The sequence below is a fragment of the Schistocerca cancellata genome, chromosome 9, assembly GCF_023864275.1.
Source record: "Schistocerca cancellata isolate TAMUIC-IGC-003103 chromosome 9, iqSchCanc2.1, whole genome shotgun sequence".
In the NCBI taxonomy this organism is placed as follows: domain Eukaryota; kingdom Metazoa; phylum Arthropoda; class Insecta; order Orthoptera; family Acrididae; genus Schistocerca; species Schistocerca cancellata.
This window is the reverse complement of record NC_064634.1, coordinates 495,676,265-495,704,035: the sequence shown is the minus strand read 5'-3', so window position 1 is coordinate 495,704,035 and position 27,771 is coordinate 495,676,265. Positions and strand designations below refer to the sequence as shown.

General features: G+C 40.6%; 1 protein-coding gene across 2 annotated transcripts in view; it reads right to left on the bottom strand.

Annotated features, from left to right (window-relative positions):
* The window catches only part of LOC126100913 (splicing factor, arginine/serine-rich 19-like), a 142,443-nt gene that overhangs the window by 83,959 nt on the left and 30,713 nt on the right, over positions 1–27,771 (bottom strand). For both annotated transcript variants that reach the window (XM_049911580.1, XM_049911579.1), the window contains exons 5-6: positions 12,237–12,492; positions 11,847–12,028 (exon numbers count right to left, since the gene is read on the bottom strand). In XM_049911580.1, coding sequence (XP_049767537.1) covers positions 11,847–12,028; positions 12,237–12,492 — 438 coding nt within the window. The remainder of the gene's footprint in view (positions 1–11,846; positions 12,029–12,236; positions 12,493–27,771) is intronic.

Genomic DNA, 27,771 nt, shown 5'->3' with positions numbered 1-27,771 from the left:
CCTATAGCAGATAAATGCGCGGCACACACTGACACGACAGAAAACAGAATTCGTACTAGTTGTCGAGCACTAGCTATTTTCCTAGAAATAGTACACGTATTCACACACACAACCACACAGACACCCAAACAAACACTCCTATCACTACAACAAGATGCATGTTATGCCACACAATTTCAAGATGGTTTCATTACTTTCTTAAATGATCTGTGTTTCGTGTTAGTAATAAATAATTACAGCATAATTATGGTTTAAGATACATCTGGTTTCTTTATTTTTTTGTTAATCAGGGTACTGATAAGAGGTGCATCTTGTATATAATGACAGAAACTGTGAACATTGCATAAAATCAAAGAAATATTGGCAGAATATAAATTCCTGCACAACCAAAATTGGATATGAGGTGTTCCTTGTTTATAGTGACAGAAGAACCTGTGAATACTGTATAAAATCAGAGAAAGATTAGCAGAACATAAATTCCTGTATGACCAAAACAAAACTGGCTATTACAGTTCACTGAATGGCTGCAGAATATGAATTTTACGACTCAGAGATTAAGACATGTAAAAAAACATATGTTTACTGACATTATGTCTGAAGAGTAGTAGCTATCTGCCAAGAAAAAAATACTTTATTTGAAAAGCAGCCTTGATGCTGCACTGCTGTACCGCTGTGCTGTACTGCTGGCTATTTAGTAATTCTAGATATGGACATCTCAAAATGTCGGGTAGAAGTACTGCAAAAATCTTGTTTGTTTCTGGAAAGTGGACAAAAGTTTCATACAAAACCAACATGCTAGAAGCCACAGCATGTAAACAGTGAAAGTATCAAATCTTTTGTAAGATATGATAACGAAGTCTGTTGCGACCACACTGATATGTAAAACATTCTCAGTTTCCTTGCCATATCAGTTTGGGGTAAAATCTCAAGCTATCAATGATAGCCTCCATTGTCATCGTAAGGAGCAACTGCCTGTCTTCATTGCTGCTGTGGTAGCCTTATATAGCCCGTGGATGGCTTCTGATTGGTCAGCTCGTGATTGGTCAGCGATTTTGTACTGCTGTCGCAGATGGTGTCAATGTCTGCACTGGTGGTGCCACCACTTTCGTGGGAACATAAACCCTGCAAGGAATGTCTCTGCTACTTTTCTGCATCAAGTGCTCGTTTCCATGCACCACTCAGATAGTATCCTCAATCACGGTTGAAGTTCTTCTCTCTCATTCTTATTTCAACAGCCTCCTTAATAACAGAACGCCAGTATGTGGAGGCTGGGACAAAATTTTTGTTTCATCAAACAGTATTTTATGTTTGTTCGTGAGGCTGTGCTCTGCAATTGCCGATTTCCAGGGACCCTGAGGCTGAGAGTGTCCTTAACAGGGCACATCATCTCCTTAATTTCCTTAGGAGGACGAAAAATTTGTCTTGTGCCCCGTCTGCCCAGGAGTCTTCTTATTTTGCTGGATATAGTGCCAAAATAGAGAGAACCGCAATCAGTGTTTCATCATGTCAGTGTGCAGCATTTTCACATTTTCTTTTCTGGGAGAATGCTGCATTTATATCACGTACACCATAGCCATTCTTTCAGAACATGTACTTCAGATGGTTAATTTCGGACTTCAAGTGGTCCTCATCAGAAAGAGTTTTTGCTCTATATACCAACATGTTCAAAACAGCTCTCTTCTGAACAGGATGATGGAAACACTGTGCATTAAGATAAAAATTGGTATGCGTTGGCTTACGGTACACAGAGTGACCAAGACACCCGTCTGTCTGTCATTCTACTAAAATGTCTAAAAATTGCAACCTTCCTTCCTTCCTTCCTTCTCCATCTCGACAGTGAACTGCATGTTCGGATGCATGCTGTTAATGTGTTCCATGAATTGTTAGAGTGCTTCTGTGCAGTCTCACCAGACCATAAATGTAACGTCAACATAATGATATAATAAGGATGGATGGAGGGGAGCCGAATTTAATGCACGTTCCTCAAAATTCTCCATAAAATAGTTAGCCAATGATGAAGACAAGGGAGAGCCCATCGCCATACTGTCCATCATTTCATAAAATTTATTACCATACAAGAAGCAGGTGGTTATCATCACAAGCCAGAACAACTTTATAGTTTCCAGTGGAAAAAGATCCACCAGCAAGGATGCCATTCTTAGACGTTTTAGTAGAACGACAGGCTGAAAGGCGTCTCAGTCACTCTGCATACCGTAAGCCAATGCGTACCAATTTATACCTTAATGCTCAGAGTTTCCATCATCCTGTTCAGAAGAGAGTTGTTTTGAACACGTTAGTATATCAAGCAAAAACTCTTTCTGATGGGAACCACTTGAAGTTCAAAATTAACCATCTGAAGCACGTGTTCTGAAAGAATGGCTATGGTGCACGCAATATGAAGGCAGTGTGAAACATGAAAATGCTACACACTCACAGGATGAAACACCAATTGCCGTTCTTCCTTTTTGTCATGCTACATCCAGCAAAACAGGAAGAGTCCTGGATGGACGGGGTATAAGATCGATTTTTCATCCTCCTAAGAAAATTAAAGAGTTGGTGCGCCCTGTTAATAACAGTCTCAGCCTCAGGATCCCTGGAATTTATAATATCCCCTGTGAGAGCGGAAGCAATTATCTAGGTCAGACCATTCATACCATTTCCGACCACTGTGCAGAACACCAACAGCATATTAATAATAGAGAACTGGAGAAATTGGCAATTGCAGAGCACAGCCTCACAAACAAACATAAAATACTGTTTTATGAAACAAAAATTTTGTCCCATGCCTCCACATACTGGGATTCTGTTATTAAAGAGGCTGTTGAAATAAGAATGAGAGAGAAGAACTTGACAGATACTACCTGAACGGTGCATGGAAACGAGTGCTCGATGCAGAGAACGTTCCCACAGAAGCAGTGGCGCCACCAGCACAGACATTGACGCCGTCTGTGACAGCAGAACGTAATCGTCAACCAATCAAAAACTGACCAATCACAAGCCGACCAATCAGAAGCCTTCCACGGGCTATATAAGGCCACAACAGCAGCAGTGAAGACAGTCCTGACGATGGCGATGGAGGCTATCGCCGGACGCTTGAGCTATTATCCCAAACTGATGCGGCAAGAAAACCAAGAATGTTTTACATACAAATCTTTTGTGAATGAAAATCCCTTTCAAATGACTGTAATTATAGAAAAAAAAAAAACAGTAAATGCAAAGAACGACAGACATTTTCAACCTCAAAAAATAATAGATCTAACATGCTTATGGTCACTGAAAATGAAGCAACCTCAAGAGTTTCTCATGATGCATTATTATCTACTATGGACAAGAAAAGACTAAATAACAAGTGTCATCATGCAACATGAAAGTAGACCAAAAATCAGTACCAGTGAACCAGCAAGAACAGGTAACATGAAAATCAAAATTATGGAAAGACAGACTGCTACCCATGACACACAGGAGGCACTGAGGTGCAGACAGAACAATCAAAATTTCATCTTCATGTTCCAATTTTTTATTTTAACATGAAAATCAGTTTAGGGAAAGCAGAAGTCTTTAATTTTGAAACTTAATGTTATGTATATTTTCAAAATTTTTAAAACCGATTGTACTGAACTATGTGAAATTAAAATTAGCAATTGTTTGAATGCATAACCTGCCTTGAACAATGTTTTTGAAGATTGCCTTGGAAAAAGCAAATGCTGTTATTAGTTCCATCATTTTGTGCAAGGTTTTTCCAACACAGTGAGGTAAAGGTAAGAAGTAAAAAATTTACAGCCACATGTCTCATCTTTGCCCTATGCTATGTGGCTTAAGGTGTGGTTTTATATATATATAAATGTATGCTTGTGTCTGTGTATGTGCAGATGGATATGTATGTGTGTGTGTGTGTGTGTGTGTGTGTGTGTGTGTGTGTGTGTGTGTGTGTGTGTGCGCGCGAGTGTATATCTGTCCTTTTTCCCCCCAATCCCCCGGGATTGGAATGACTCCTTACACTCTCCCTTAAAACTCACATCCTTTTGTCTTTCCCTCTCCTTCCCTCTTTCCTGATGAAGCAACCGTTGGTTGCGAAAGCTTGAATTTTGTGTGTATGTGCGGTTGGATATGGGTGTGTGTGCGAGTGTATACCTGTCCTTTTTTCCCCCTAAGATAAGTCTTTCCGCTCCCGGGATTGGAATGACTCCTTACCCTCTCCCTCAAAACCCACATCCTTTCGTCTTTCCCTCTCCTTCCCTCTTTCCTGATAAAGCAACCATTGGTTGTGAAAGCTTGAATTTTGTGTGTATGTTTGTGTGTCTATCGACCTGCCAGCGCTTTCATTTGGTAAGTCACATCATCTTTGTTTATATATATATATATATATATATATATATATATATATATATATATATATATATATATATATATAGTTATAATAGAAGGAAACATTCCACGAAGGAAATATATATTTAAAAACAAAGATGATGTGACTTACCAAATGAAAGTGCTGGCAGGTCGACAGACACACAAACAAACACAAACATACACACAAAATCCAAGCTTTCGCAACCAACGGTTGCCTCGTCAGGAAAGAGAGAAGGAGAAGGAAAGACAAAAGGATATGGGTTTTAAGGGAGAGGGTAAGGAGTCATTCCAATCCCGGGAGCGGAAAGACTTACCTTAGGGGGAAAAAAGGACAGGTATACACTCGCACACACACACATATCCATCCACACATACACAGACACAAGCAGACATTTCAATGTCATCATCTTTCTTTTTAGATATATTTTTCCCACGTGGAATGTTTGCCTCTATTATATATATATATATATATATATATATATATATAAATATAATAGAGGGAAACATTCCACGAGGGAAAAATATATTTAAAAGAAAGATGATGAGACTTACCCAACAAAAGCGCTGGCAGGTCGATAGACACACAAATAAACACAATCATACACACAAAACTCTAGCTTTCGCAACCAACGGTTGCCTCGTCAGGAAAGAGGGAAGGAGAAGGAAAGACAAAAGGATTGGGTTTTAAGGGAGAGGGTAAGGAGTCATTCCAATCCCGGGAGCGGAAAGACTTACCTTAGGGGGAAAAAAGGACAGGTTTACACTCGCACACACACACATATCCATCCACACATACACAGACACAAGCAGACATTTGTAAAGGCAAAGAGTTTGGGCAGAGATGTCAGTCGGGACGGAAGTATGGGCAAAGATGATGTTGAAAGACAGGTGAGGTATGAGCGGCGGCAGATTGAAATTAGCGGAGATTGAGGCCTGGCGGATAGCGAGAAGAGAGGATATGCTGAAGGGCAAGTTCCCATCTCCGGAGTTCTGACAGGTTGGTGTTAGTGGGAAGTATCCAGATAACCCGGACGGTGTAACACTGTGCCAAGATGTGCTGGCCGTGCACCAAGGCATGTTTAGCCACAGGGTGATCCTCATTACCAACAAACACTGTCTGCCTGTGTCCATTCATGCGAATGGACAGTTTGTTGCTGGTCATTCCCACATAGAACGCTTCACAGTGTAGGCAGGTCAGTTGGTAAATCACGTGGGTGCTTTCACACGTGGCTCTGCCTTTGATCGTGTACACCTTCCGGGTTACAGGACTGGAATAGGTGGTGGTGGGAGGGTGCATGGGACAGGTTTTACACCGGGGGCGGTTACAGGGGTAGGAGCCAGAGGGTAGGGAAGGTGGTTTGGGGATTTCATAGGGATGAACTAAGAGGTTACGAAGGTTAGGTGGACGGCGGAAAGACACTCTTGGTGGAGTGGGGAGGATTTCATGAAGGATGGATCTCATTTCAGTGCAGGATTTGAGGAAGTCGTATCCCTGCTGGAGAGCCACATTCAGAATCTGATCCAGTCCCGGAAAGTATCCTGTCACAAGTGGGGCACTTTTGGGGTTCTTCTGTGGAAGGTTCCGGGTTTGAGGAGATGAGGAAGTGGCTCTGGTTATTTGCTTCTGTACCAGGTCGGGAGGGTAGTTACGGGATGCAAAAGCTGTTTTCAGGTTGTTGGTGTAATGGTTCAAGGATTCCGGACTGGAGCAGATTCGTTTGCCACGAAGACCTAGGCTGTAGGGAAGGGACCGTTTGATGTGGAATGGGTGGCAGCTGTCATAATGGAGGTACTGTTGCTTGTTGGTGGGTTTGATGTGGACGGACGTGTGAAGCTGGCCATTGGACAGGTGGAGGTCAACGTCAAGGAAAGTGGCATGGGATTTAGAGTAGGACCAGGTGAATCTGATGGAACCAAAGGAGTTGAGGTTGGAGAGGAAATTCTGGAGTTCTTCTTCACTGTGAGTCCAGATCATGAAAATGTCATCAATAAATCTGTACCAAACTTTGGGTTGGCAGGCCTGGGTAACCAAGAAGGCTTCCTCTAAGCGACCCATGAATAGGTTGGCGTACGAGGGGGCCATCCTGGTACCCATGGCTGTTCCCTTTAATTGTTGGTATGTCTGGCCTTCAAAAGTGAAGAAGTTGTGGGTCAGGATGAAGCTGGCTAAGGTAATGAGGAAAGAGGTTTTTGGTAGGACGGCAGGTGATCGGCGTGAAAGGAAGTGCTCCATCGCAGCGAGGCCCTGGACATGCGGAATATTTGTGTATAAGGAAGTGGCATCAATGGTTACAAGGATGGTTTCCGGGGGTAACAGACTGGGTAGGGATTCCAGGCGTTCGAGAAAGTGGTTGGTGTCTTTGATGAAGGATGGGAGACTGCATGTAATGGGTTGAAGGTGTTGATCTACGTAGGCAGAGATGCGTTCTGTGGGGGCTTGGTAACCAGCTACAAGAATATATATATATATATATATATATATATATATAAAAAGAAAGATGATGAGACTTACCAAACAAAAGTGCTGGCAGGTCGATAGACACACAAACAAACACAAACATACACACAAAATTCTAGCTTTCGCAACCAACGGTTGCCTCGTCAGGAAAGAGGGAAGGAGAAGGAAAGACAAAAGGATATGGGTTTTAAGGGAGAGGGTAAGGAGTCATTCCAATCCCGGGAGCGGAAAGACTTACCTTAGGGGGAAAAAAGGACAGGTATACACTTGCACACACACACACACACATATCCATCCACACATACACAGACACAAGCAGACATGTAACTGAGAAGGAAGTGGTGGTGGTGGTGGTGGTGGTGGTGGTGGTGTTTGTTGTTGTTGTTGTTGTTGTTGTTGTTGTCTTCGGTCCAGAGACTGGTTTGATGCAGCTCTCCACGCTACTCTATCCTGTGCAAGCTTCTTCATCTCCCAGTACTTACTGCAACCTACATCCTTCTGAATCTGCTTAGTGTGTTCATCTCTTGGTCTCCCTCTGCAATTTTTACCCTCCACGCTGCCCTCCAATACTAAATTGGTGATCCCTTGATGCTTCAGAAAATGTCCTACCAACCGATCCCTTCTTCTAGATAAGTTGTGCCACAAATTCCTCTTCTCCCCAACTCTATTCAGTGCCTCCTCATTAGTTACGTAATCTTCAGTATTCTTCTGTAGCATCACATTTCAAAAGCTTCTATTCTCATCTTGCCTAAACTATTTAGCATTCACGTTTAACATCCATACATGGCTACACTCCATACAAACACTTTCAGAAAAGACTTCCTGATACTTAAATTTATACTCGATGTTAACAAATTTCTCTACTTCAGAAACGCTTTTCTTGCCATTGTCAGTCTACATTTTATATCCTCCCTACTTCGAACATCATTAGTTATTTTTCTCCCCAAATAGCAAAACTCATCTACTACTTCAAGTGTCTCATTTCCTAATCAAATTTCTCAGCATCACCTGATTTAATTAGACTACATTCCATTAATCTCGTTTTGCTTTTGTTGATGTTCATCTTATATCCTCCTTTCAAGGCGCTGTCCATTCCGTTCAACTGCTCTTCCAGATCCTTGGAAGTCTCTGGCAGAATTACAATGTCATTGGCAAACCTCAAAGTTTTTATTTCTTCTCCATGGATTTTAATTTCTACTCCAAATTTTTCTTTTGTTTCCTTTACTGCTTGGTTAATATATAGATTGAGTAACACTGGGGATAGGCTACAACCCTGTTTCATTCCCTTTTCAATGACTGCTTCCCTGTCATGCCTCTTGACTCTTATAACTGCCATCTGATTTTTGTACAAATTGTAAATAGCCTTTTGCTCCCTGTATTTTACCCCTGCCACCTTCAGAATTTGAAAGAGAGTATTCCACTCAACAATGTCAAAAGCTTTATCTAAGTCTACAAATACTAGAAACGTAGATCTGCCAATCTTCTAAGATAAGTCATAGGGTCAGTATTGCCTCACGTGTTCCAACATTTCTACAGAATCCAAACTGATCTTCCCCAAGGTCAGCTTCTACCAGTTTTTCCACTCGTCTGTAAAGAATTTGTGTCATTATTTTGCAGCCGTGACTTATTAAACTGATAATTCTGTAATTTTCACATCTGTCAGCTCCTGCTTTCTTTGGGATTAGAATTATTATATTCTTCTTGGAGTCTGAGGATATTTTGCCTGTCTCAGGCATCTTTCTCATCAGATGGTAGTGTTTTGTCATGGTTGGCTCTCCCAAGGCTATCAGTAGTTCTAATGGAATGTTGTCTACTCCCAGGGCCTTTTTTTGACTTACATCTTCCAGTGCTCTGTCAAATTCCTCATGCATCAAATATCTCCCATTTCATCTTAACCTACATTCTCTTCTGTTTCCATAATACTGCCCTCAAGTACCCTCTACATACACCTTCCACCTTTCTCCGTTCCCTTCTTTGCTTAGGACAGGTTTTCCATCTAAGCTCTTGATATTCATACATCTGGTTCTCTTTTCTGCAAAGATCTCTCTAACTTTCCAGTAGGCAGTATCTATCTTACCCCCTAGTGATGTTTGCCTCTACATACTTACATTTGTCCTATAGCCATCCCTGATTAGCCCTTTTGCACTTCCTATCGATCTCATTTTTGAGACAGTTGTATCCCTTTTTGCCTGCTTCATTTACTGCATTTTTATATGTTCTCCTTTCATCAATTAAATTTAATACCTCTTCTGTTACCTAAGGATTCCTACTAGCCCTCATCTTTTTGCCCACTTGATCCTCTGCTGCCTTCACTATTGCATCTCTCAAAGCTACCCATTCTTCTTCTACTGTATTCCTTTTCCCTGTTCTTGTCAATCATTCCCTAATGCTCTCCCTGAAACTCTCTACAACCTCTGGTTCTTTCAGTTTATCCAGGTTCCATTTCTTTAAATTCTCACCTTTTTGCAATTTCTTCAGTTTTAATTTACTGTTAATAACCAATAAGATTGTGGTCAGAATCCACATCTGCACCTGGAAATGCCTTACAATTTCAAACCTGGTTCCTAAATCTATATCTTGCCATAATATAATCTACCTGAAACCTTCCAGCGTCTCCAGGCCTCTTCCATATATACAACCTTTTTTCATGATTCTAAAACCAAGTCTTAGCTATGATTAAGTTATGCTATGTGCAAAATTCTAACAGGCGGCTTCCTCTTTCATTCTTTAGCCCCATTCCATATTCACCTACTACTCTTCCTTCTCTTCCTTTCCCTACTATCAACATTCAGTCCCGCATGACTATTAAATTTTCGTCTCCCTTCACTACCTGAATAATTTCCTTTATCTCGTCAGGCATTTCTTCAATCTCTTCATCGTCTGAGGACCTAGTTGGCATACAAACTTCTACTACTGTGGTAGGTGTGGGCTTCATGTCTATCTCGGCTACAATAACGCATTCACTGTGCTGTTCATCGTATCTCACCCCTGATATTTTATTCATTATTAAACCTACTCTTGCATTACTCCTATTTGGGTTTGTATATATATCCTGTATTCACCTGAACAGAAGTCTTGTTCCTCCTGCCACCAAACTTCACTAATTCCCACTATATCTAGCGTTGACATATTCATTTCCATTTTTAAATTTTCTAACCTAGCTACCCAATTAAGGGATCTAACATTCCGTGCTCCGATCCATAGAATGCCAGTTTTGTTTCTCCTGATAACAATGTCCTCCTGAGTAGACCCCACCCGGAGATCTGAATGGGGGACTATTTTACCTATGGAATATTTTACCAAGAGGATGCCATCATCATTTATGCATACAGTAAAGCTGCATGCCCTCGGGAAAAATTACAGCTGTAGTCTCCCCTTGCTTTAAGCAATTCGCAGTACCAGCACAGCAAGGCCATTTTGGTTAATGTTACAAGGCCAGATCAGTCAATCATACAGACTGTTGCCCCTGCAACTACTGAAAAGGCTGCTGCCCTTCTTCAGGAACCACCATGAGGAGGTACTGAATAGAATTGGGGAGAAGAGGAATTTGTGGCACAAGTTGACTAGAAGAAGAGATTAGTTGGTAGGACATGTTCTGAGGCATGAAGAGATCACCAATTTACTACTGGAGGGAAGGGTGGAAGGTAAAAATCATAGAGGGAGACCAAGAGATGAAATATACTATGCAGATTCAGAAGAATATAGGTTGCACTAGTTACTCAAGAGATGAAGAAGCTTGCACAGGACTGAATAGTGTGGAGAGCTGCATCAAATCAGTCTCTTGACTGCAGACAACAACAACAACAACAACAACATATGATTGCCTCTATAAAGCCATGCCTTAAGCCACACAGTAAGATTTTATAGAGTGGGAAACAGACATGAATGTAGCTGAAAGTTTTTTCATCATACTTTTATCTCCATAGGTCGGAAAAAGCCTTACACTAGATGGAGGAACTGGTCACTGCATTTTCGGGGTCCAAGGTAGTCTTCAAAAACACGTTTTAAAGCATGTTACGCATTCAAACAATTGTTAATTTTATTTTCCCATAATTCAGTAGAATCAATTACAATTGTCAAAACAAAGATTACATTAAATTTCAAAGTTAGAGACTTCTTCCTTCCACTAAACTGATTTTCATGTTACACACTATCACAACATCGAATAAAAGAAAATTATGGCTTTCTGACTCAAGGTGTCATTTCATAAATAAGGTCACATTTCTGTCTTAAAAACATAGTAGACTGATACTTAATTGAAATCTGCAAAAGATGACATCACCTTTTTTTATACTCTTTGTCTCTATCTCAAATAATCATATAATTGTATAGTGGTGGGTACTATTTGCACCACACATTCGGATTTCATTCCATGTAGATAGAATATTAACAGATTCCACCCTGAAAATCAATTTCTAGAACTTCTGAAATAGGTTTTCACATGATACTGCATTTCTACTTTCAGTCTTCCAATTGAGGTTTCTATTGTACTCTCTAATTAAACAAATAAGCCTGTGACTGTATATACTGTCCTCCTTTGCAAACATTAGACGCAATCAATTGGACAAAATAATTATGGATTCCACAAGCTTGATCAGTATTCAAGCAGCCATAAAACTGTTTTATAGCAATCTCCTTCATAGACAGATCTAAGTTTCCTTGTTTGAAAATGCAGTCATTGCAACTTCGTGCCACCACACACACTAAAATTTTACACAGAGTATGGTGCACAATTTTGTATTACTCTACATTCAGTAGTCAGTCTTTGCAAGAGGTAGATGAAGATCTGACAAAGTTACTACAATTACTCAACAGAATAGTTAGTCACAACAGATAAACAATATACAGTTTAAAGTCAGTTCTGAGGCAAGTGAAACAGGCCTTCTGTGATCTATGTGAACCGATATATCTCATAAATCACCACGACATCAGCATATTTGTCCAACAATTTGTCGAATAACAACATGCTCAAATGTTCTACACAACGTTTGAAGACTTCTGTGAAGCCACAAGACTGTGTACCTAACTACTCGCTACTCACCTCGACCTGGGTGTTGGAGGTCCTCGTGGTGCAGCTGGACGTTTGCGAGACTTTGGAGAACATACTGAACAAGATTCATCAGAACAGCTGGAAACAGATCGGGAGCTAGGCGACACCGACGTAGGTTTTGGACTACGTGCCCTTCTTGGCGGTGAGGTTCGGCGAGCAGAACTGCTCCTCAGCTGTGGGGGAGAGGGGAAAAAAAGTTATTTCAGAAAACTGTATGCATTACAGAGTAATAAGCTGTGAAAGTAAGAAACTCCAGGCAGCAGTATCAAACTGAACAACAATGTGCAAAATATGTACACTAGCCAATGTATCAAACTAAGCAGTAAACTGACAAATTTAAATAACACCAGCATTTAACTTCAGGCAATATTAATGGCCTACCCTTTGTGATGAAGACGGTGGGGGAGTGTGGGGACGACGAGAGCGGTCACGAGAACGTGAACGCGATCTCGATCGGAGACGTGACACGGGCGGCAGAGGTGATCTCGCTCGCCCTCCACTGGGAGCTCGCCGGTCTCTGCTCCGACTTCGAGGTCGACGTGGTGAACGTGTACGAGACCGCGAACGAGACCTTTTAGTACTACCATGTGGAGAACTTCCACCACCGTACAGCTCCTTGAATCCACTATGTCGCCATCTACAATGAGAGAGTGTAATTGAAAGGGAAGAACACATGTTTTCTGACATACAGTGAGATTTGGGAGGAATGTAACATAATTTGCAAGGTGATTCTACATATGAAAATAAACTGAAAAAGTCCTATGAACATGGGTACAATTTTTGATGACTGCAGAACCAGAGTGGGCTGAAGACTATACACATCACATCACATCACATCAATGAAATAATATGAAGACAAGTGTGAATATTACTTACCAAAATACTGTGTAGGCACTGTGGTGGACAGGATATTGGTGGGACAGATGACTGATCCCTCCTACAAGAGGTATTCATAAAGTCCCCCACCAATTTCAACACACTGGAGGGTGTGCTGTGTTGCACATTGAACACCATCTCAAAGGGCTTTAATGTGGGCAACAACATCGGCAATGTGAGCAACAAGTTCTTCATGCGTATCCATCTTTGTAGGGTACACATCCCCCTTTAACCAGGCCCATAAACAGAAGTCTAATGGGGTTGGGTTAGGTCAGGTGATCTGGCAGGCCAGTTAATAGGTCCGCCACAGAAAATCAACTGCTGCGGAAATGTGCTATTCAGATACTGGGATAGTTTTCTACTACAGTGAATCAGTGATCCATCATGCTGCAGGTACATTTGCTGTTGTTGCTCTAATGTCACATCTTCCAAAAGTGCAGATAGATGTTCCATCAGGAAATGTTCTTATGCTGCGGCTGTCACACAATTTAGCAGGGGCACAGGCCGTATCACCAGATCATCAAACACCAGACATTCACTGAGAACCAAACTTGGAATCTTGTTTCCCATGTCATATTGGTTCTCCATTGTCCACATACGAGAACTGCGGATGTTTGTGATACCACTGTGTGTAAATGTAGCCTCATCTTTAAATAAATTGTCCTGCACGTCAACTCTGTGTACAGTCAACCATTTGCAATATTGCTGTCTGCTTACTGAGTCACCTGGATGCAGATGTTGGAGGGGCTGCACACAGAATGGGTACATACCCTCAGAAGGTAACATAGGTCACACTCGCATTTGTGGATTATCGAATGGACAGTTAATGTGCTGTGTAGTGGCCGTGGGGACTTCGCTGTACCATTGCAATGCTGTCTTCCTTTTCCCCACTAGACGGCTCACGTTTTGATGTTCCACATACACTGGGTAGTGCTCCAGATAAACGTAATGTTTGAAAAACCCTAGGAAATACCCTAGCACAGGGCATTTGCCGATCAGGGAAACGTCTCTGGTATTCTGTCATAACCACAGAGGCACAGTACCCATGCCCAAACAAAACGTCTGTGTATTCTGCACAGACAAATGTGTGTGGCATGCTGGTATTCACAGTCACAATGGACTTGCTCAATTAAACACCACTCAAGCAGATACCTGTCCAGCCTCATGACTGCTCACTGATCCAACCCACAGTTGCTCACTGGGTACCTTGCAGTTAGTGCGATGTCACAGTGCTATGAACCTATTTGAGAATCACACGCCTCTTATAGGATGGTTCCACCATTATTCTTCCCACCACAGCATCTACACAGCATTTTGATAAGTAATATTCTCACTTGTCTTCATAATTATTCGTGGATGTGTGAAGTCTTCAACCACCTCCGCTTTCATAATGATTGAAAATAGGATACACATTCATATTGCTTTTTCAGTGTGTTTTCACATGTAGAATCACCTCATAAGTTATGTGACACTCCTCCTGAATCACCCTGTATGCCTGGACAATAATCATCTTCAAAGGGCAAAACTCTCAGTACAACTGAGAATACATTAAATCGTGACAGTACTTTTAACTTCTGAAATCATTGGTTCCTTCTGCAGTGCAGAAAAAGAGAAGTGGTTCAAGGGTTTGGGGGTACAGGGATGAGGTAGTAAATCGGTTAAGTGTTGTGCCACCTTCAGTTCAAAGGTTAGAAGATAGTGATGATGCTGGGAAGTAAAGACTGAAATAGAATAAAAGAAAAAGCGAGAAAGAACAAAATAAAAGAAATGTCGTAAATAGACAAAAGGGAAAAATCAAAGAGAGAAAAATACACTTTTACTCAAAACACAAATAGATTAAGGAAAGAGGGAGTGAGGCAGACAAATTAAGGATGAGATCTGAGGATATGTTGGAAAGCAAGTTCCCATCTCTGAAACTGAGGGGAATGGGTGCTGGGTTGGATGATCCAAAGAGTGATATGCCAAGCACTCAGGTCTCAGGAATCATACTGGAAGCCTTTTGCAGGAAGTTCACTTGGGTTCTTTAATGAGTTTTGCAAATTTGTATGTGGCCATTCCAATGTACAAAGACATGCCATGAATACATTTCAGCTATCAAATGATAGTAATTTGTGACTGGTTCTGCCTTTAATGTTTTACATGATACCAGTGATGGGACTGGAGTGACTGGTGGTCCACTGGCAGCCAAACCACACAATAACCCTGGGTTCGGTGTGGGGCGGCGGTGGGGCGAGTGTAGTGCTGTGACCTGTTGTAGGGTTGTGGAGCACTGAGGGCTTTGGTGAGATGAAGCCTCTCCAATCTTTTCTAGGTCCCCATTTCAATACACAATACTGTTAAAAATTGTAATCAGTTGTTGAAGATTACCACCAGAAAGGTCGCCACAGTCAGTGCTACTAAAATTGGATGCAAAAGAAAGCTATTTACCTCTCTAATCTGTACAGTCTTCAAACAGTGAGATAAATAAAATACATACTGAAAAATTTTAAAATACACTACAGTGCAATGGGAGAAAGAAGCGCATTAAGGCACACGTGGCAACAAGAGGTCCTTCCCCACATCCACTCCTATATCAATTGTTGATGTGCATTAAATTTTGTTATAAAAACCACATTTCCACAGGAAACTTAAGACTTTGTAAGTTGTTACCCATCGTCTGTAAGTATCTGGGTTAGGGAGGTGGACAGGTTGATCACTCGTTTCAGGTCAGCCGGTTGGGGACACTCCACAAGAAGATGGGCTATTGTGAGCTGACTACCACAGCAAGCAAGGAGGGGAGTCATCTTGACGCAAAGTAAATTCATGGGTACGTCTGGAGGGATCAATATGCAGTTGGCACAATAAGATGGCTTGTTGGCCAGGTGAAGCTACTGTTGTTCTGGAATTGTGAAGGTCAACTAATAGGTCAGCACATAAAAGCTTTATGTGGCAGCACTGAGATGTGCCCTGTAAGCAGCTCAAGGAGTTGTTATGAACAAGTTAGGCCTGTGTGGCGAGAGTTTTAATGTACTGCAAAGCCCACAGTAAGATGACTAGCTGTGCATACACTGCATGCACGAGGCAGAAAATACTTCTCATGTGCACTCGTGTGTGTAAAAGCATTACCAACTCTTTCATTGACTTTATGATCTATCTGTGTATAGGCCTGTTGAATCTGGAATAGTTACAGCGAACTAAATGGACAGGCATCTGAGAATGGTGAGATGAGCATTTTCCTTAGGATCAGGAAAGAGGTGCATCCAAATCATCGAACTGGGTAAAAAGGGGACGGCTGGTAGTCCTTGTCTGGAGCTACCAACCGTATCCCAGGTGGTATACAAATTTTTGTGTGATTTGTAAACAGTCTGAAGTGTTGGTTGTGAAACAGAGTTGCATAACATGTATAGCTATGCACCTGACAGATAGTGGCTGCAGAAGTTGTTGGCACCTGATCCTTAGTGTTGGGATACCAGCTTCCACCAGTAGGCTGTCTACGGTGTTCATACAGAGAGCTCCAGTAGCCAAACACACACCAATGTGGTGGACACCATCTAATAAGCTCACTATTGATAGTACTGTGGACCCACAAGCAATACACCTATAGTTCAGGTAGGATAAAGTCAAAGCTTTGTCGAATTGCAGAAGCACCATGTGGTCTGCATCTCAAGAGGTGCCACTTGGAAATCTGAGGGTATTATGTTCCCTAATGCAATTTGCCTTGAGCTGGTGCACATGTGGTAACAATGTTAATTTACTGTCAAAAATGAGGCCTTACAATCTGAAATCTTACAATCTGAAATCTTCAACAACTTCTAGCAACTGGTTACTCAGGTAAAGTTCTGGGTGCAGATGCACAGTGCTGTGTCTACAAAAATTTGTCACAAGTTTCTGTTGGAGAAAACTGATATCTAAGATCCACAGCTCAGTTATGTCCTTGCTCTCTATTGGGTGATTAACCAGAGACAGGGGAAAGGAATACAACAGAAGATAAAAGGGTAACAAAGCACCAGGCTCAGGCAGAATTCCTGTTGTTTTTTGCATTGATTACATCATAGAATTAGGTGCTTTCCTGACCTGTATTAATCAAGGTCTCTTTCATAGCAAACAGCCTCATGTGACAGGGAAAGCAGACAAACCACTTCTGTTTACAAAAAATAGTTGAAGATCAACAGCTGTAATGGAACTGCTCAAATACAGTGGAACTTCACTTAACGACACCTCCCATAATGTGCATTTCTCATAAAAAGCAAAACAAATTGTAAAAAAATGACTTGCTTAATGAGCAATGTTTCACATTATGAGCGACGACAATTTAGTGAGATGTCGTCAGCCATCTGCGCAGTGGGGGAAATGTTCAACAATATGAACACCTTTCATTGTCAGCAGCAGCATATGAACAATGTCTTTAGTACATACTCGACAGTGGCATACGAACAATGTCTTTAGTACATACTGCAGCCTGGGTTTAGCGCTCTTTCTGCTACCACCTTATTGCATCTTGTGATCACACATTTTTCTAAACTTGTGTGCAAATTTTAATAACCTTCGAAGAATGTCCCCAAAGATAAAGCCACAAGAAGATGATCATAAGAGAAAGAAAATGACCTTAGAAATGAAACATAAAATCATTGAAAAACGCGAATGTGGTGTGAGCGTTACTGATTTAGCATGCACATACAATCGGTCTACATCAACTATTTGCACTATCCTCAAGAACAAGGACAAGATTAAGGAGACAAACGCTTCAAAGGGAAAGACAACAATATCTAAACTACCATTTCGTATTCTGGACAATTTCAAAAGGTTGCTCCTTATATGGATAAATGAAAAGCAATTTCAAGATGACACTATTCACGAGGTCTTCATTTGTGAAAAGGTGAGAATGACTTTTGCCGACCTTGTTAAGAAGACACAAGGATCATCAGTGGCTGAAGGAGTGTCTAAGGGAAGCCGTGGGCAGTTCGAGAACTTTAAGAGAACAACCGGCATCCACTGCATTGCAAGGCATGGTGAAGCACCCAGCTCCAACATAAAGGCAGCAGCAACTTCAAGATGCTAATAGATTCTGAGGCTTATCTGCAGCAACAGGTTTTTAATTGTGACGGGACTGGTCTATTCTGGAAAAAGATGTCAAAGCATACTTTTATAACAACAGAGGAGAATGGATTGCCCGGTGTCACATGCCAATGGAAGACCGTCTCACACTGCTATTGTGTCTATGCAAGTGGCGATTTGAAAATTGAACCACTACCTGTTTATCATTCAAGAACTCCACCAGCCTTCAAGAAGTGTAAAGTCCAGAAGAGCACGTTAAATGTGATGTCAAGGTTCAAAACAAGGCTTGGGTGATGCGATCTTTTTTGTGACTGGATCAAGGAAGTGTTTGGTCCTTCAAAATATTTACTTTAGATGAATCTGTCACTCCACATTTTGCTTGTTATGTACAACGCTCCTGCCCATTCTCCAGGCCTACAAGAGCACCTCCTAGAAGAGTTTCAATTCAGTAAGATCCAATTTCTGTCTCCCAACACCATTCCATTACTCCAGTTTACGGAGCAGCAGATTATTTCTAACTTTAAGAAGCTCTACAGTAAAGCACTCTTTGAGCACCGCTTTGAGTTGAATGAAGCTACCAATCTCACTCTCCGAGAGTTTTGGAAAGATCACTTCAACATCGTTGCCTGGGTCAAGATGATCGAAAAGGTGTGAGAAGGGACTACCAAGAGAACTCTCACTTCTGCTTGGAAGAAGCTTTGGCAGGAGTGCATCGTCGAATGTAACCCTGAGGCATTAGAGTCAGTACTTGTGGATTCTGTAGTCAACGAGACTGTGTCTTTGACCAAGAGTTGGGACTAGAAGTGGATAATAATGAAATCTATGAGCTACTGGAAGATCACAGCCACGAAATGACCACCAAAGAGCTTACGGAGTTGCAGTGTGTTTCACAGCAGGAAGTTGTTGACTGGAGTTTTTCAAAGGAGGAGGAGGAGGAGGGGGAGGAGGGGGAGGAGGGGGACGATGATGACGACAGGTAACAGCAAAGCAGCAATCTTCTGGCGCAATAAGAGAAATGTTGGAAGCATGGGAATCGGATGCGCCAGAAAATCACCACCCCAATAAAGCAATGGGTACGCGTACTACAAATTTATTTGATGATGATGCTGTGTCGGATTTTTGCCAAATATTGATGTATACATAGAAAATCACCACCCCGATAAAGCAATGGGTACGCGTACCACAAATTTATTTGATGATAATGCTGTGTCGCATTTTTGCCAAATGTTGAAGTATAGGCAGAAACAAATGACTACAAATACCTTCCTTGTAAAAAAAGAATTAGTTGTGTGTTGTGAATAACAAAGTGCACCATGTATGTACAGTTTTCTTTGAATAAATAGCATGAATAAGATGAAACTTTTAGTACTTTTCCTGCACGAAACGCATTATTGTATTTTACATTAATTTATATGGGATAAATTAATTTGCTTGACGAGTGTTTTGCACTACAAGTAAGATTTTGGAGTGAATTATGTTCGCTATGTGAGGTTCCATTGTACCTTGTTTTCTAAGAAGTACTGCAGATTACAATATCATAGCGGTTACAGTAATGACACTTGGTATACACTACTAATGCAACACTTTTTGTTTCCTGTAACCATTGCTTTTATTAATAACAAGTTAAATACATCTGTATCTTTGTGGAAATAATTTTGATCATATTGATACTGTATACACATCTTTTTAACACAAGAGGTTGACGTGTTCAAATATCTCTGAACCGCGACCTCACTTATCAGTGCACTACCTGTGAAACCAGTCATGTGATTTACAACGTAAGCTACAATCACTGTGCTGCATTCTATGTAGGCATGACAACAAACAAGCTGTCTGTACGCATGAATGACCACTGTCAAACTGTGGCCAAGAAACAATTGGACTACCCTGTTTGTGAACATGCTGCCAAACATGATATCCCTCATTTCAATGACAGCCCTATGGATCCTTCCCACCAACATCAGCTTTTCTTAATTTTGCAGGTGAGAACTTTCCCGGCAATACATCCTACTTTCCCATAACCCTCCTGGCTTCAACCTTCATTAGTCACTGTCCCCACCCATCCAGCCCACTCCCTTTCCCATTCCAGCACTACACAGCCGTCATCTCACCGTCACACAGTCTTTTAATTTCTCATCTTTCCGCTACTCCCCCCCCCCCCCCCCCCCACCTTCTCTCCAGCCCTCCATCTAAACTGCAGCACTTCACTGTCTGCCACCCCCACCATACTATCCATCCCCCTTCCCCTCCCCCTCCCCGACCCAGCCTCCTCACCCCCACCCAGTTGCCACTCCCATCATGCACTGGTGCTGCTGCTCGCATTGTGGTTTTAGTTGCCTAAGACTGCAGACGTGTGTGCGAGTTGCGTTTGCGCGTATTTGATGAAGACCTTAATGGCCGAAAGCTATGATTGTGTAGATCTTTTTGTTATGCCCATCGTGACTCAGCATCTCCGCTATATGGTGAGTAGCAACTTTCCTTCTCTAATATTATTACATTCCATCCTGGATTTTCCACTGTTTGATTTAATAATAATAATAATAATAATAATAATAATAGTAATAATAATAATAATAATGTGAAAACAACCTGTCCTAGGGCACTTAAGTAACAATTTCATTCTTCGAACAAAAGTTTTTTTTCTGTTTTTTATATGTTGCATGTTCAACATATTTTCTTTTGAATATCAAACAATGGAAACTCCATGTTGGAATATCGACAATGTAGGGAAATATAGATTGCTACTTATCACAACATGACATGTTAATTTGCAGACAGGCACTATCTAGGCACTACCTGTCCTCTCACCTCCTCCCTTCCCTCGTCTTCCAGTCTCTTTGTGTGCCACCAATGCATCCACCCATCTTTCCTTACTCCTCTCCTTTTCAGCTCTATTACCCCCCTGCCCTACCCACCTCCCTGCCGCACAGCTTTCCGACACAGCACCACTTGGCAGTCTAGTTACTGTACACTCCAACAGAAGTGCATTTCTCTCCCCTCCACTATTCCTCTTCCCCATCATCTCCACAAGGCTGCTTATATTCCACGTAACATTCGTATTCTGGTACGAGCTGCCAGAGATGGCAGTCATGTGTGCACGAGGTGTGCCTGCTTGTGTGAATTGTGTGTGTGTTTCTATTTGTTTCTTTTCCTGACAAAGGCTGTGGCTGAAAGCTTATGTGTAAGTGTATTTTAGTTGTGCCTGCCTGCAACTTAACATGTCATCTTTACAGTAAGTGGTAATCTATCATTTCCTTACATTCACTTTGCACATTGTCTCCTTTGTTGTTTGGCCTCTTTTTCTGCAGTTGGAGTTATAAAAGTTACATAGGTTAAATACTGTAATTTACTACTGTAAAAAAGTCTAAGTAAGACCAAGTGTGTTTTGCTAGCAGTCAGGTTTTTGGTTTCTTACATCATTCTTCACGTTCTTCTACACATCTGTAGTAGATTTTAGCACACTGTATTTTCGTTGACACTAAATATATTCACATTTTTGTGTAGTGTAGAACTACTGTCAACTCGCCATTTTGTGTACTTTATTACAGAAGTAACAGGTGGTATTTTCCTATGCAGCTTGTATCAGTTTGGATTCCGTAGAAATGTTGAAACACGTGAGGCAATACTGACCCTACAAGTTATCTTAGAAGACAGATTACGGAAAGACAAACCTACATTTCTATCATTTGTAGACGTAGAGAACGCTTTTGACAATGTTGACTGGAACACTCTTCTTTCAAATTCTGAAAGCGGCCGGGGTCAAATACAGGGAGAGAAAGGCTATTTACAATTTGTACAGAAACCGGAGGCAGTTTTAAGAGTCGAGGGGCATGAAAGGGAAGCAGCGATTGGGAAGGGAGTGAGACAGAGTTGTAGCCTATTTCCAATGTTATTCAATCTATATATTAACCAAACAGTAAAGGAAACAAAAGAAAAATTTGGGTTCGGAATTAAAATCCATGGAGAAGAAATAAAAAATTTGTGGTTTGCCGATGACATTGTAATTCTGTCAGAGACAGCAAAGGACCTGGAAGAGCAGTTGATCGGAATGTATAGTGTCTTGAAAGGAAGATATACGATGAACATCAACAAAAGCAAAATGAGGATAATGGAATGCAGTCGAATTAAATCAAGTGATGCTGAGGGAATTAGGTTAGGAAATGAGACAAAATAACTGATGATGGTCAAAGTAGAAAGGATATGAAATGTACACTGGCAATGGCAAGGAAAGCATTTCTGAAGAAGAGAAGTTTGTTAATGTGGAGTATTGATTTAAGTGTGAGGAAGTCATTTCTGAAAGTACTTGTATGAAGTGTAGCCATGTATGGAAGTGAAACATGGACAATAAATAGTTTAGAGAACAAGAGAATAGAAGTTTTCGAAATGTTGTGCTACACAACAATGCTGAAGATTAGATGGATAGATCACGCAACTAACGAGGAGGTACTGAATAGAATTGGGGAGAGGAGGAATTTGTGGCACAACTTGGCTAGAAGAAAGGATCAGTCGGTAGGACATGTTCTGAGGCATCAAGGAATCACCAATTTAGTACTGGAGGGCAGTGTGGAAGGTAAAAATCGTAGAGGGAGACCAACAGATGAATACACAAAGCAGATTCAGAAGGGTGTAGGTTGCAGTAGGTACTTGGAGATGATGAAGTTTGCACAGGATAGAGTAGCATGGAGAGTTGCAGCAAACCAGTCTCCGGACAGAAGACCACAACAATAACAACAATAACAACAATAACAACAACAGCAACTTGTATAGCTCCAATTGCAGAAAAAAGACACTCAAAAACAAAGAAGACAATGTGTAAAGAAAATGTAAGGAAAAGGTAGATTGCTACTTACCATACAGATGACACATTAAGCTGCAGACAGGCACAACTAAAAGACACTTACACTAAGTTTTCAGCCACAGCCTACTGACTGAAATCAGACTGTAACAATGCTGCAAAATGTGGTGCTCGCAATCCTCAAAACGTACAGCACTTAAAATATGCACCTGCCTCAAGATTATGTGATAAGAGTATACGAAGAATCCTGCATAGCGAACTTCACATGCACCTCTAGAAATTGTGAAAGAGTTGTTTCCCAGACAGCTCTTCACGAGGAGATATCCCCTGGCCTCCAAAGTCACCCAATTTTTCACCTTGTTATTTATTTCTTTGGGGGACTCTTCAAGGCTCAAGTGTACAAACATCACCCCACAATACTATAAGCACTTATAAGGAGGCAGTGGCCCAGGAAGTGGCTGCTGTTTGTTGTTCACAAATAAAAAGGTTTTTCTCAGTATATTTTCTATGTTTATCATTACTTTTTGAAATTCGGGAAGTCGTTTTGCTGGACCCTGTATCGAAATAAATGCAAGCATATTAGTATGGTATTGCCATTATCTACATCTACATCCGTACTCCGCAAGCCACCTGACGGTGTGTGGCGGAGGGTACCTTGAGTACCTCTATCGGTTCTCCCTTCTATTCCAGTCTCGTATTGTTCGTGGAAAGAAGGATTGTCGGTAGGCCTCTGTGAGGGCTCTAATCACTCTGATTTTATCCTCATGGTCTCTTCACGAGATATACGTAGGAGGGAGCAATATACTGCTTGACTCCTCGGTGAAGGTACGTTCTCGAAACTTCAACAAAAGCCCGTACCGAGCTACTGAGCGTCTCTCTTGCAGAGTCTTCCACTGCAGTTTATCTATCATCTCCGTAACGCTTTCGTGATTACTAAATGATCCTGTAACGAAGAGCGCTGCTCTCCGTTGGATCTTCTCTCTCTCCTCTATCAACCCTACCTGGTACGGATCCCACACTACTGAGCACTATTCAAGCAGTGGGCGAACAAGCGTACTGTAACCTACTTCCTTTGTTTTCGGATTGCATTTCCTTAGCATTCTTCCAATGAATCTCAGTCTAGCATCTGCTTTACCGATGATCAACATTATATGATCATTCCATTTTAAATCACTCCTAATGCGTACTCCCAGATAGTTTATGGGATTAACTGCTTCCAGTTGCTGACCTTCTATACTGTAGCTAAATGATAAGGGACCTTTCTTTCTATGTATTCGCAGCACATTACACTTGTCTACAGTGAGATTCAATTGCCATTCCCTGCACCATGCGTCAATTCGCTGCAGATCCTCCTGCATTTCAGTACAATTTTCCATTGTTACAACCTCTCGATATACCACAGCATCATCCGCAAGAAGCCTCAGTGAACTTCCAATGTCATCCGCAAGGTCATTTATGTCTGTTGTGAATAGCAACGGTCCTACGGCACTCCCCTGCAGCACACCTGAAATCACTCTTACTTCGGAAGACTTCTCTCCATTGAGAATGACATGCTGCGTTCTGTTATCTAGGAACTCTTCAATCCAATCACACAACTGGTCTGATAGTCCATATGCTCTTACTTTGTTCATTAAACGACTGTGGGGAACTGTATCCAACGCCTTGCAGAAGTCAAGAACACGGCATCTACCTGGGAACCTGTGTCTACGGCCCTCTGAGTCTCATCGACTACCATGATCTCCACTGCTTTGGTAATACACAGTCAAACTGTGAAGTTTATAACCAGTCTGATTCTGTAGCTGTAGCAAAAAAAGCAGAAGGAAATATGTCACAACGAGTCGTGACAAAATACACTTTCTTTTTAAGTTTTTCGAGTTATTAGTCTGTTATCTCATATCCTAGTCATCAAGACTTTTGATATGGCCTTCCCCAGAGAGTACTAAATAATAGTAGAATATAATAAAATATGTCAGATTTAATTTGAGTACCAGTGGAATATAGGCCCATTTGCAAATGCACCTCCACCTAGTGATCTTGTTTTAGAGCCTTATGTGCTCCAATTGCAAAACCAAATTTAGTTTTTACGTAATTTAGAATACGGTCTTGCTAATGAATATGGCTTAGAAGACTGAAGATTTTTTTTTTTTTTAATCCCTGTAAAGGTGGGCCAAAAATTGTCATTTTGAAGTGTGTAGAAAAACTGTCTGCTTTGCCCTCAATTTGTAAACTGTTGGAAAGCAGTGGAAGAATGAAATTTTATTAGTATAAAGTTCAAGGTTTATTCTGCAATTACTCCTGGAGATATAAAAAGCTGAAATTCAGATTTTTTTTTCTGAGCATACATTTTTATTGGTCGATTTTGCTTAAAATTATCTGTAAAAAATTTGCTCAGGAAATCTTATTATTTTCCTTAGGATAGGGCAAAAAGAGTTGTATATGACATGACCTAGATACACCCCCCCCCCCCCCCCAAGAAAATATTGCCAGATATATATATGCCTCGAAGGTGCCACAAAGTAATGCGTGCACTGCTGATAGCTATGTTATGCTACGTTTTGAGGTGAAAAACACTATATGTCTGGAAGTATTGAACTGGCGGGAGTAAAACTTTACAGATATTCACTGGTTACATGAGCGAATGTTCACACAAATTTTCAGCAAGATTCATGATGGTCATGCAGGAACTTTTTCTGAAATTAGACCAGTTGGCATCTGCCCATTAGTAGATTACAGCTCCGTGCTTGAAACTGGGAATTGCTGAATTGCTGGTTCGAGTCTAGTTTCGGTCATTACTTTTTTAGTTTTCTTCCATTCAGTTAGAAAATCAACGTCATATAAATATATGCTAATTAGCACATATTTAATTGTCATTTTTATGAAAAATGCATATCATCTTCTTTCTAATTACATATCACACAAAAAAAAATCCAGTTTTCATTGCAGATATAAATCCCTAATCACTGTTCCTTTATATATACTATAATGTTGTTTAAAAAAAAAAGAAAAACATTTCAGATTATTGTTTTCCCTTCTGCATGTACTCTACGCTTCACTGAAATGCCCATGGAACATAAACCACTGTTTAAAAATTTCCGACACCTGGGAATCAAAGGCCACTCCTATGGCAGTTGGGCATCCTACCATAGAGCCACACAGTCCATCAAAACAGTCAACTTGCTTTACTGCGTTGAACAAGTTCGAGGAACTTAAAACAAAATAGAACCTAAGAAGAGGAAAGTTACAAAGGAGCTGAGAACTTTTCAAGACAAGTGGACAGTAAACTAATTTTTTGTGGAATATAAAACAAAACCAATATGTATGATATGCAAAGAATCTGTCTCAGTTCAAAAGAATATAACATCAAACGTCATTACGAGACTAAACATGCAGTTATGTTTGATAAGTACAATGGACAATTTCGACAAGACCAGATAAACAACTTAAAAAGGAAACTTTTTGCTCAACAGCAGAGATTTACAAGGGTGAATTCAGAGTCAGCATGCTATGTGAAAGCAAGTTATGAAGTAGCTCTGATACTGGCCAAAAAAATCAAAGCCATATTCAGATGGCGAAATATATAATGATGCTTAGATCACTAGAAGTGTGGACGACATTGGAAGACAAACTGAAGATAATTTTAAAAAATCGTGGACCTGAGTTTAAATTTTATTCTCTAGCTTTAGATGAATGCACAGATATGAGGGATATAGCCCAAGTGGTGATTTATGTCAGAGGTGTTGATGCCCATTTTAATAAAATAGAAGAACTACCAACATCGTACCCACTTAAGGATATCGTGAAGTCATGAGATATATTAGAAACAGTTATACTGGCACTAAGTCACTTTTCATTAAAACTTGACAACTTATCGGGGCTAACTGTGGACGGTGCTCCAGCAATAGCTGGGAATCATAAGGGTTTAGTTCAGTTGATTGAATATGAGGCCTGCAAAGTTGGCAACAAGTCAGTGCTACATTTTCATTACATTATCCATCAAGGGAATTTATGTGCCAAGTGCCTCAAAATGGACCATCTCATGAAGATAGTTGTCAAAATAGTGGAGTTCATTAAGTCGAAAGGATTAAATCACTGTCAGTTCCAAGAATTTCTGATGTCATTGGATTCAGAGCGAAATAAGATGGCTAAGAGTGTTTGATTGTTGAGAAGAGTGTTTGATTTGAAGCAAGAAATACAATCATTCTTCAAAAGCAGCTCAAACAGAGTCCCAGAGTTTGAAGATAAAGAAAATCTTTCCGACTCTGCATTCTCCGTCAAAATAACTAGTCAAGAAAAAGATCAGCTGATTAATGCCATTCATGAACTTATTTCCACATTTCAAATGAACTTGGACCTTGGGAACATCAGTGACAAACAAAACACTTCACACATTTTCCTATGCTGTCAAAGCAATTGGATGTCACACAGGTGGCAGCAATTAAATATGCTTCTTTGATATCTGACTTGAAAAACGAATTCAAAAACCAATTTCAAGATTTTAAGAAAATTGTCTGCTTTTTTCTGTATCTCCTCACCATTCTCTGCAGACTAGAGTTCATTACCAGGACATTACTAAATGAAATGCTGCAAAATGTAATATGATGCACAGTTAATTGAGAAATTTAATCACGTCAGTTTTGGAAGAGTTCTATAAAACACGTTTGGACAAGAAGAAATATCCAGTATTTTACAAACATGCTTTAAAACAATTTCATTATTGGAAATTCTTATGAGTGTGAACATTTTTTTAGTCAGATGAATTACATCAAATCACAAATAAGAACATGAATTACTGATGTTCATCTCGAAAACTCTTTGCATGTAGTACCAACTGCAGTTGACATCAACATTGACTCAGTTCAGTCAAACAAAGCCAGACATCCCACAACACTGTATCAGTAGCAAAAGTTTCTTAATAGTTTGAAATAATGATAATGTATAAAGTCGCTAAGTGCTCCGATTCTCAAATACTGGATGAATGAATGAAATCCAGGTATCTGCACGTCATCAGTTATGCTGTCTCAAGACAAACACACAGTTTGTAACTGTAATACCTGTCTTACTCCGTTAAACTTTTAAAATGGTGACACAATTTTAAGTTTTGTCAATAATTACGCAGAACATTGAAATCGAATCTATGTTGCCCTTGTGCTGCAACTGGAACAGAGTTCCGGGTTAGTGTTTTAGTAATATAGATAATATCCGAAAGTCACA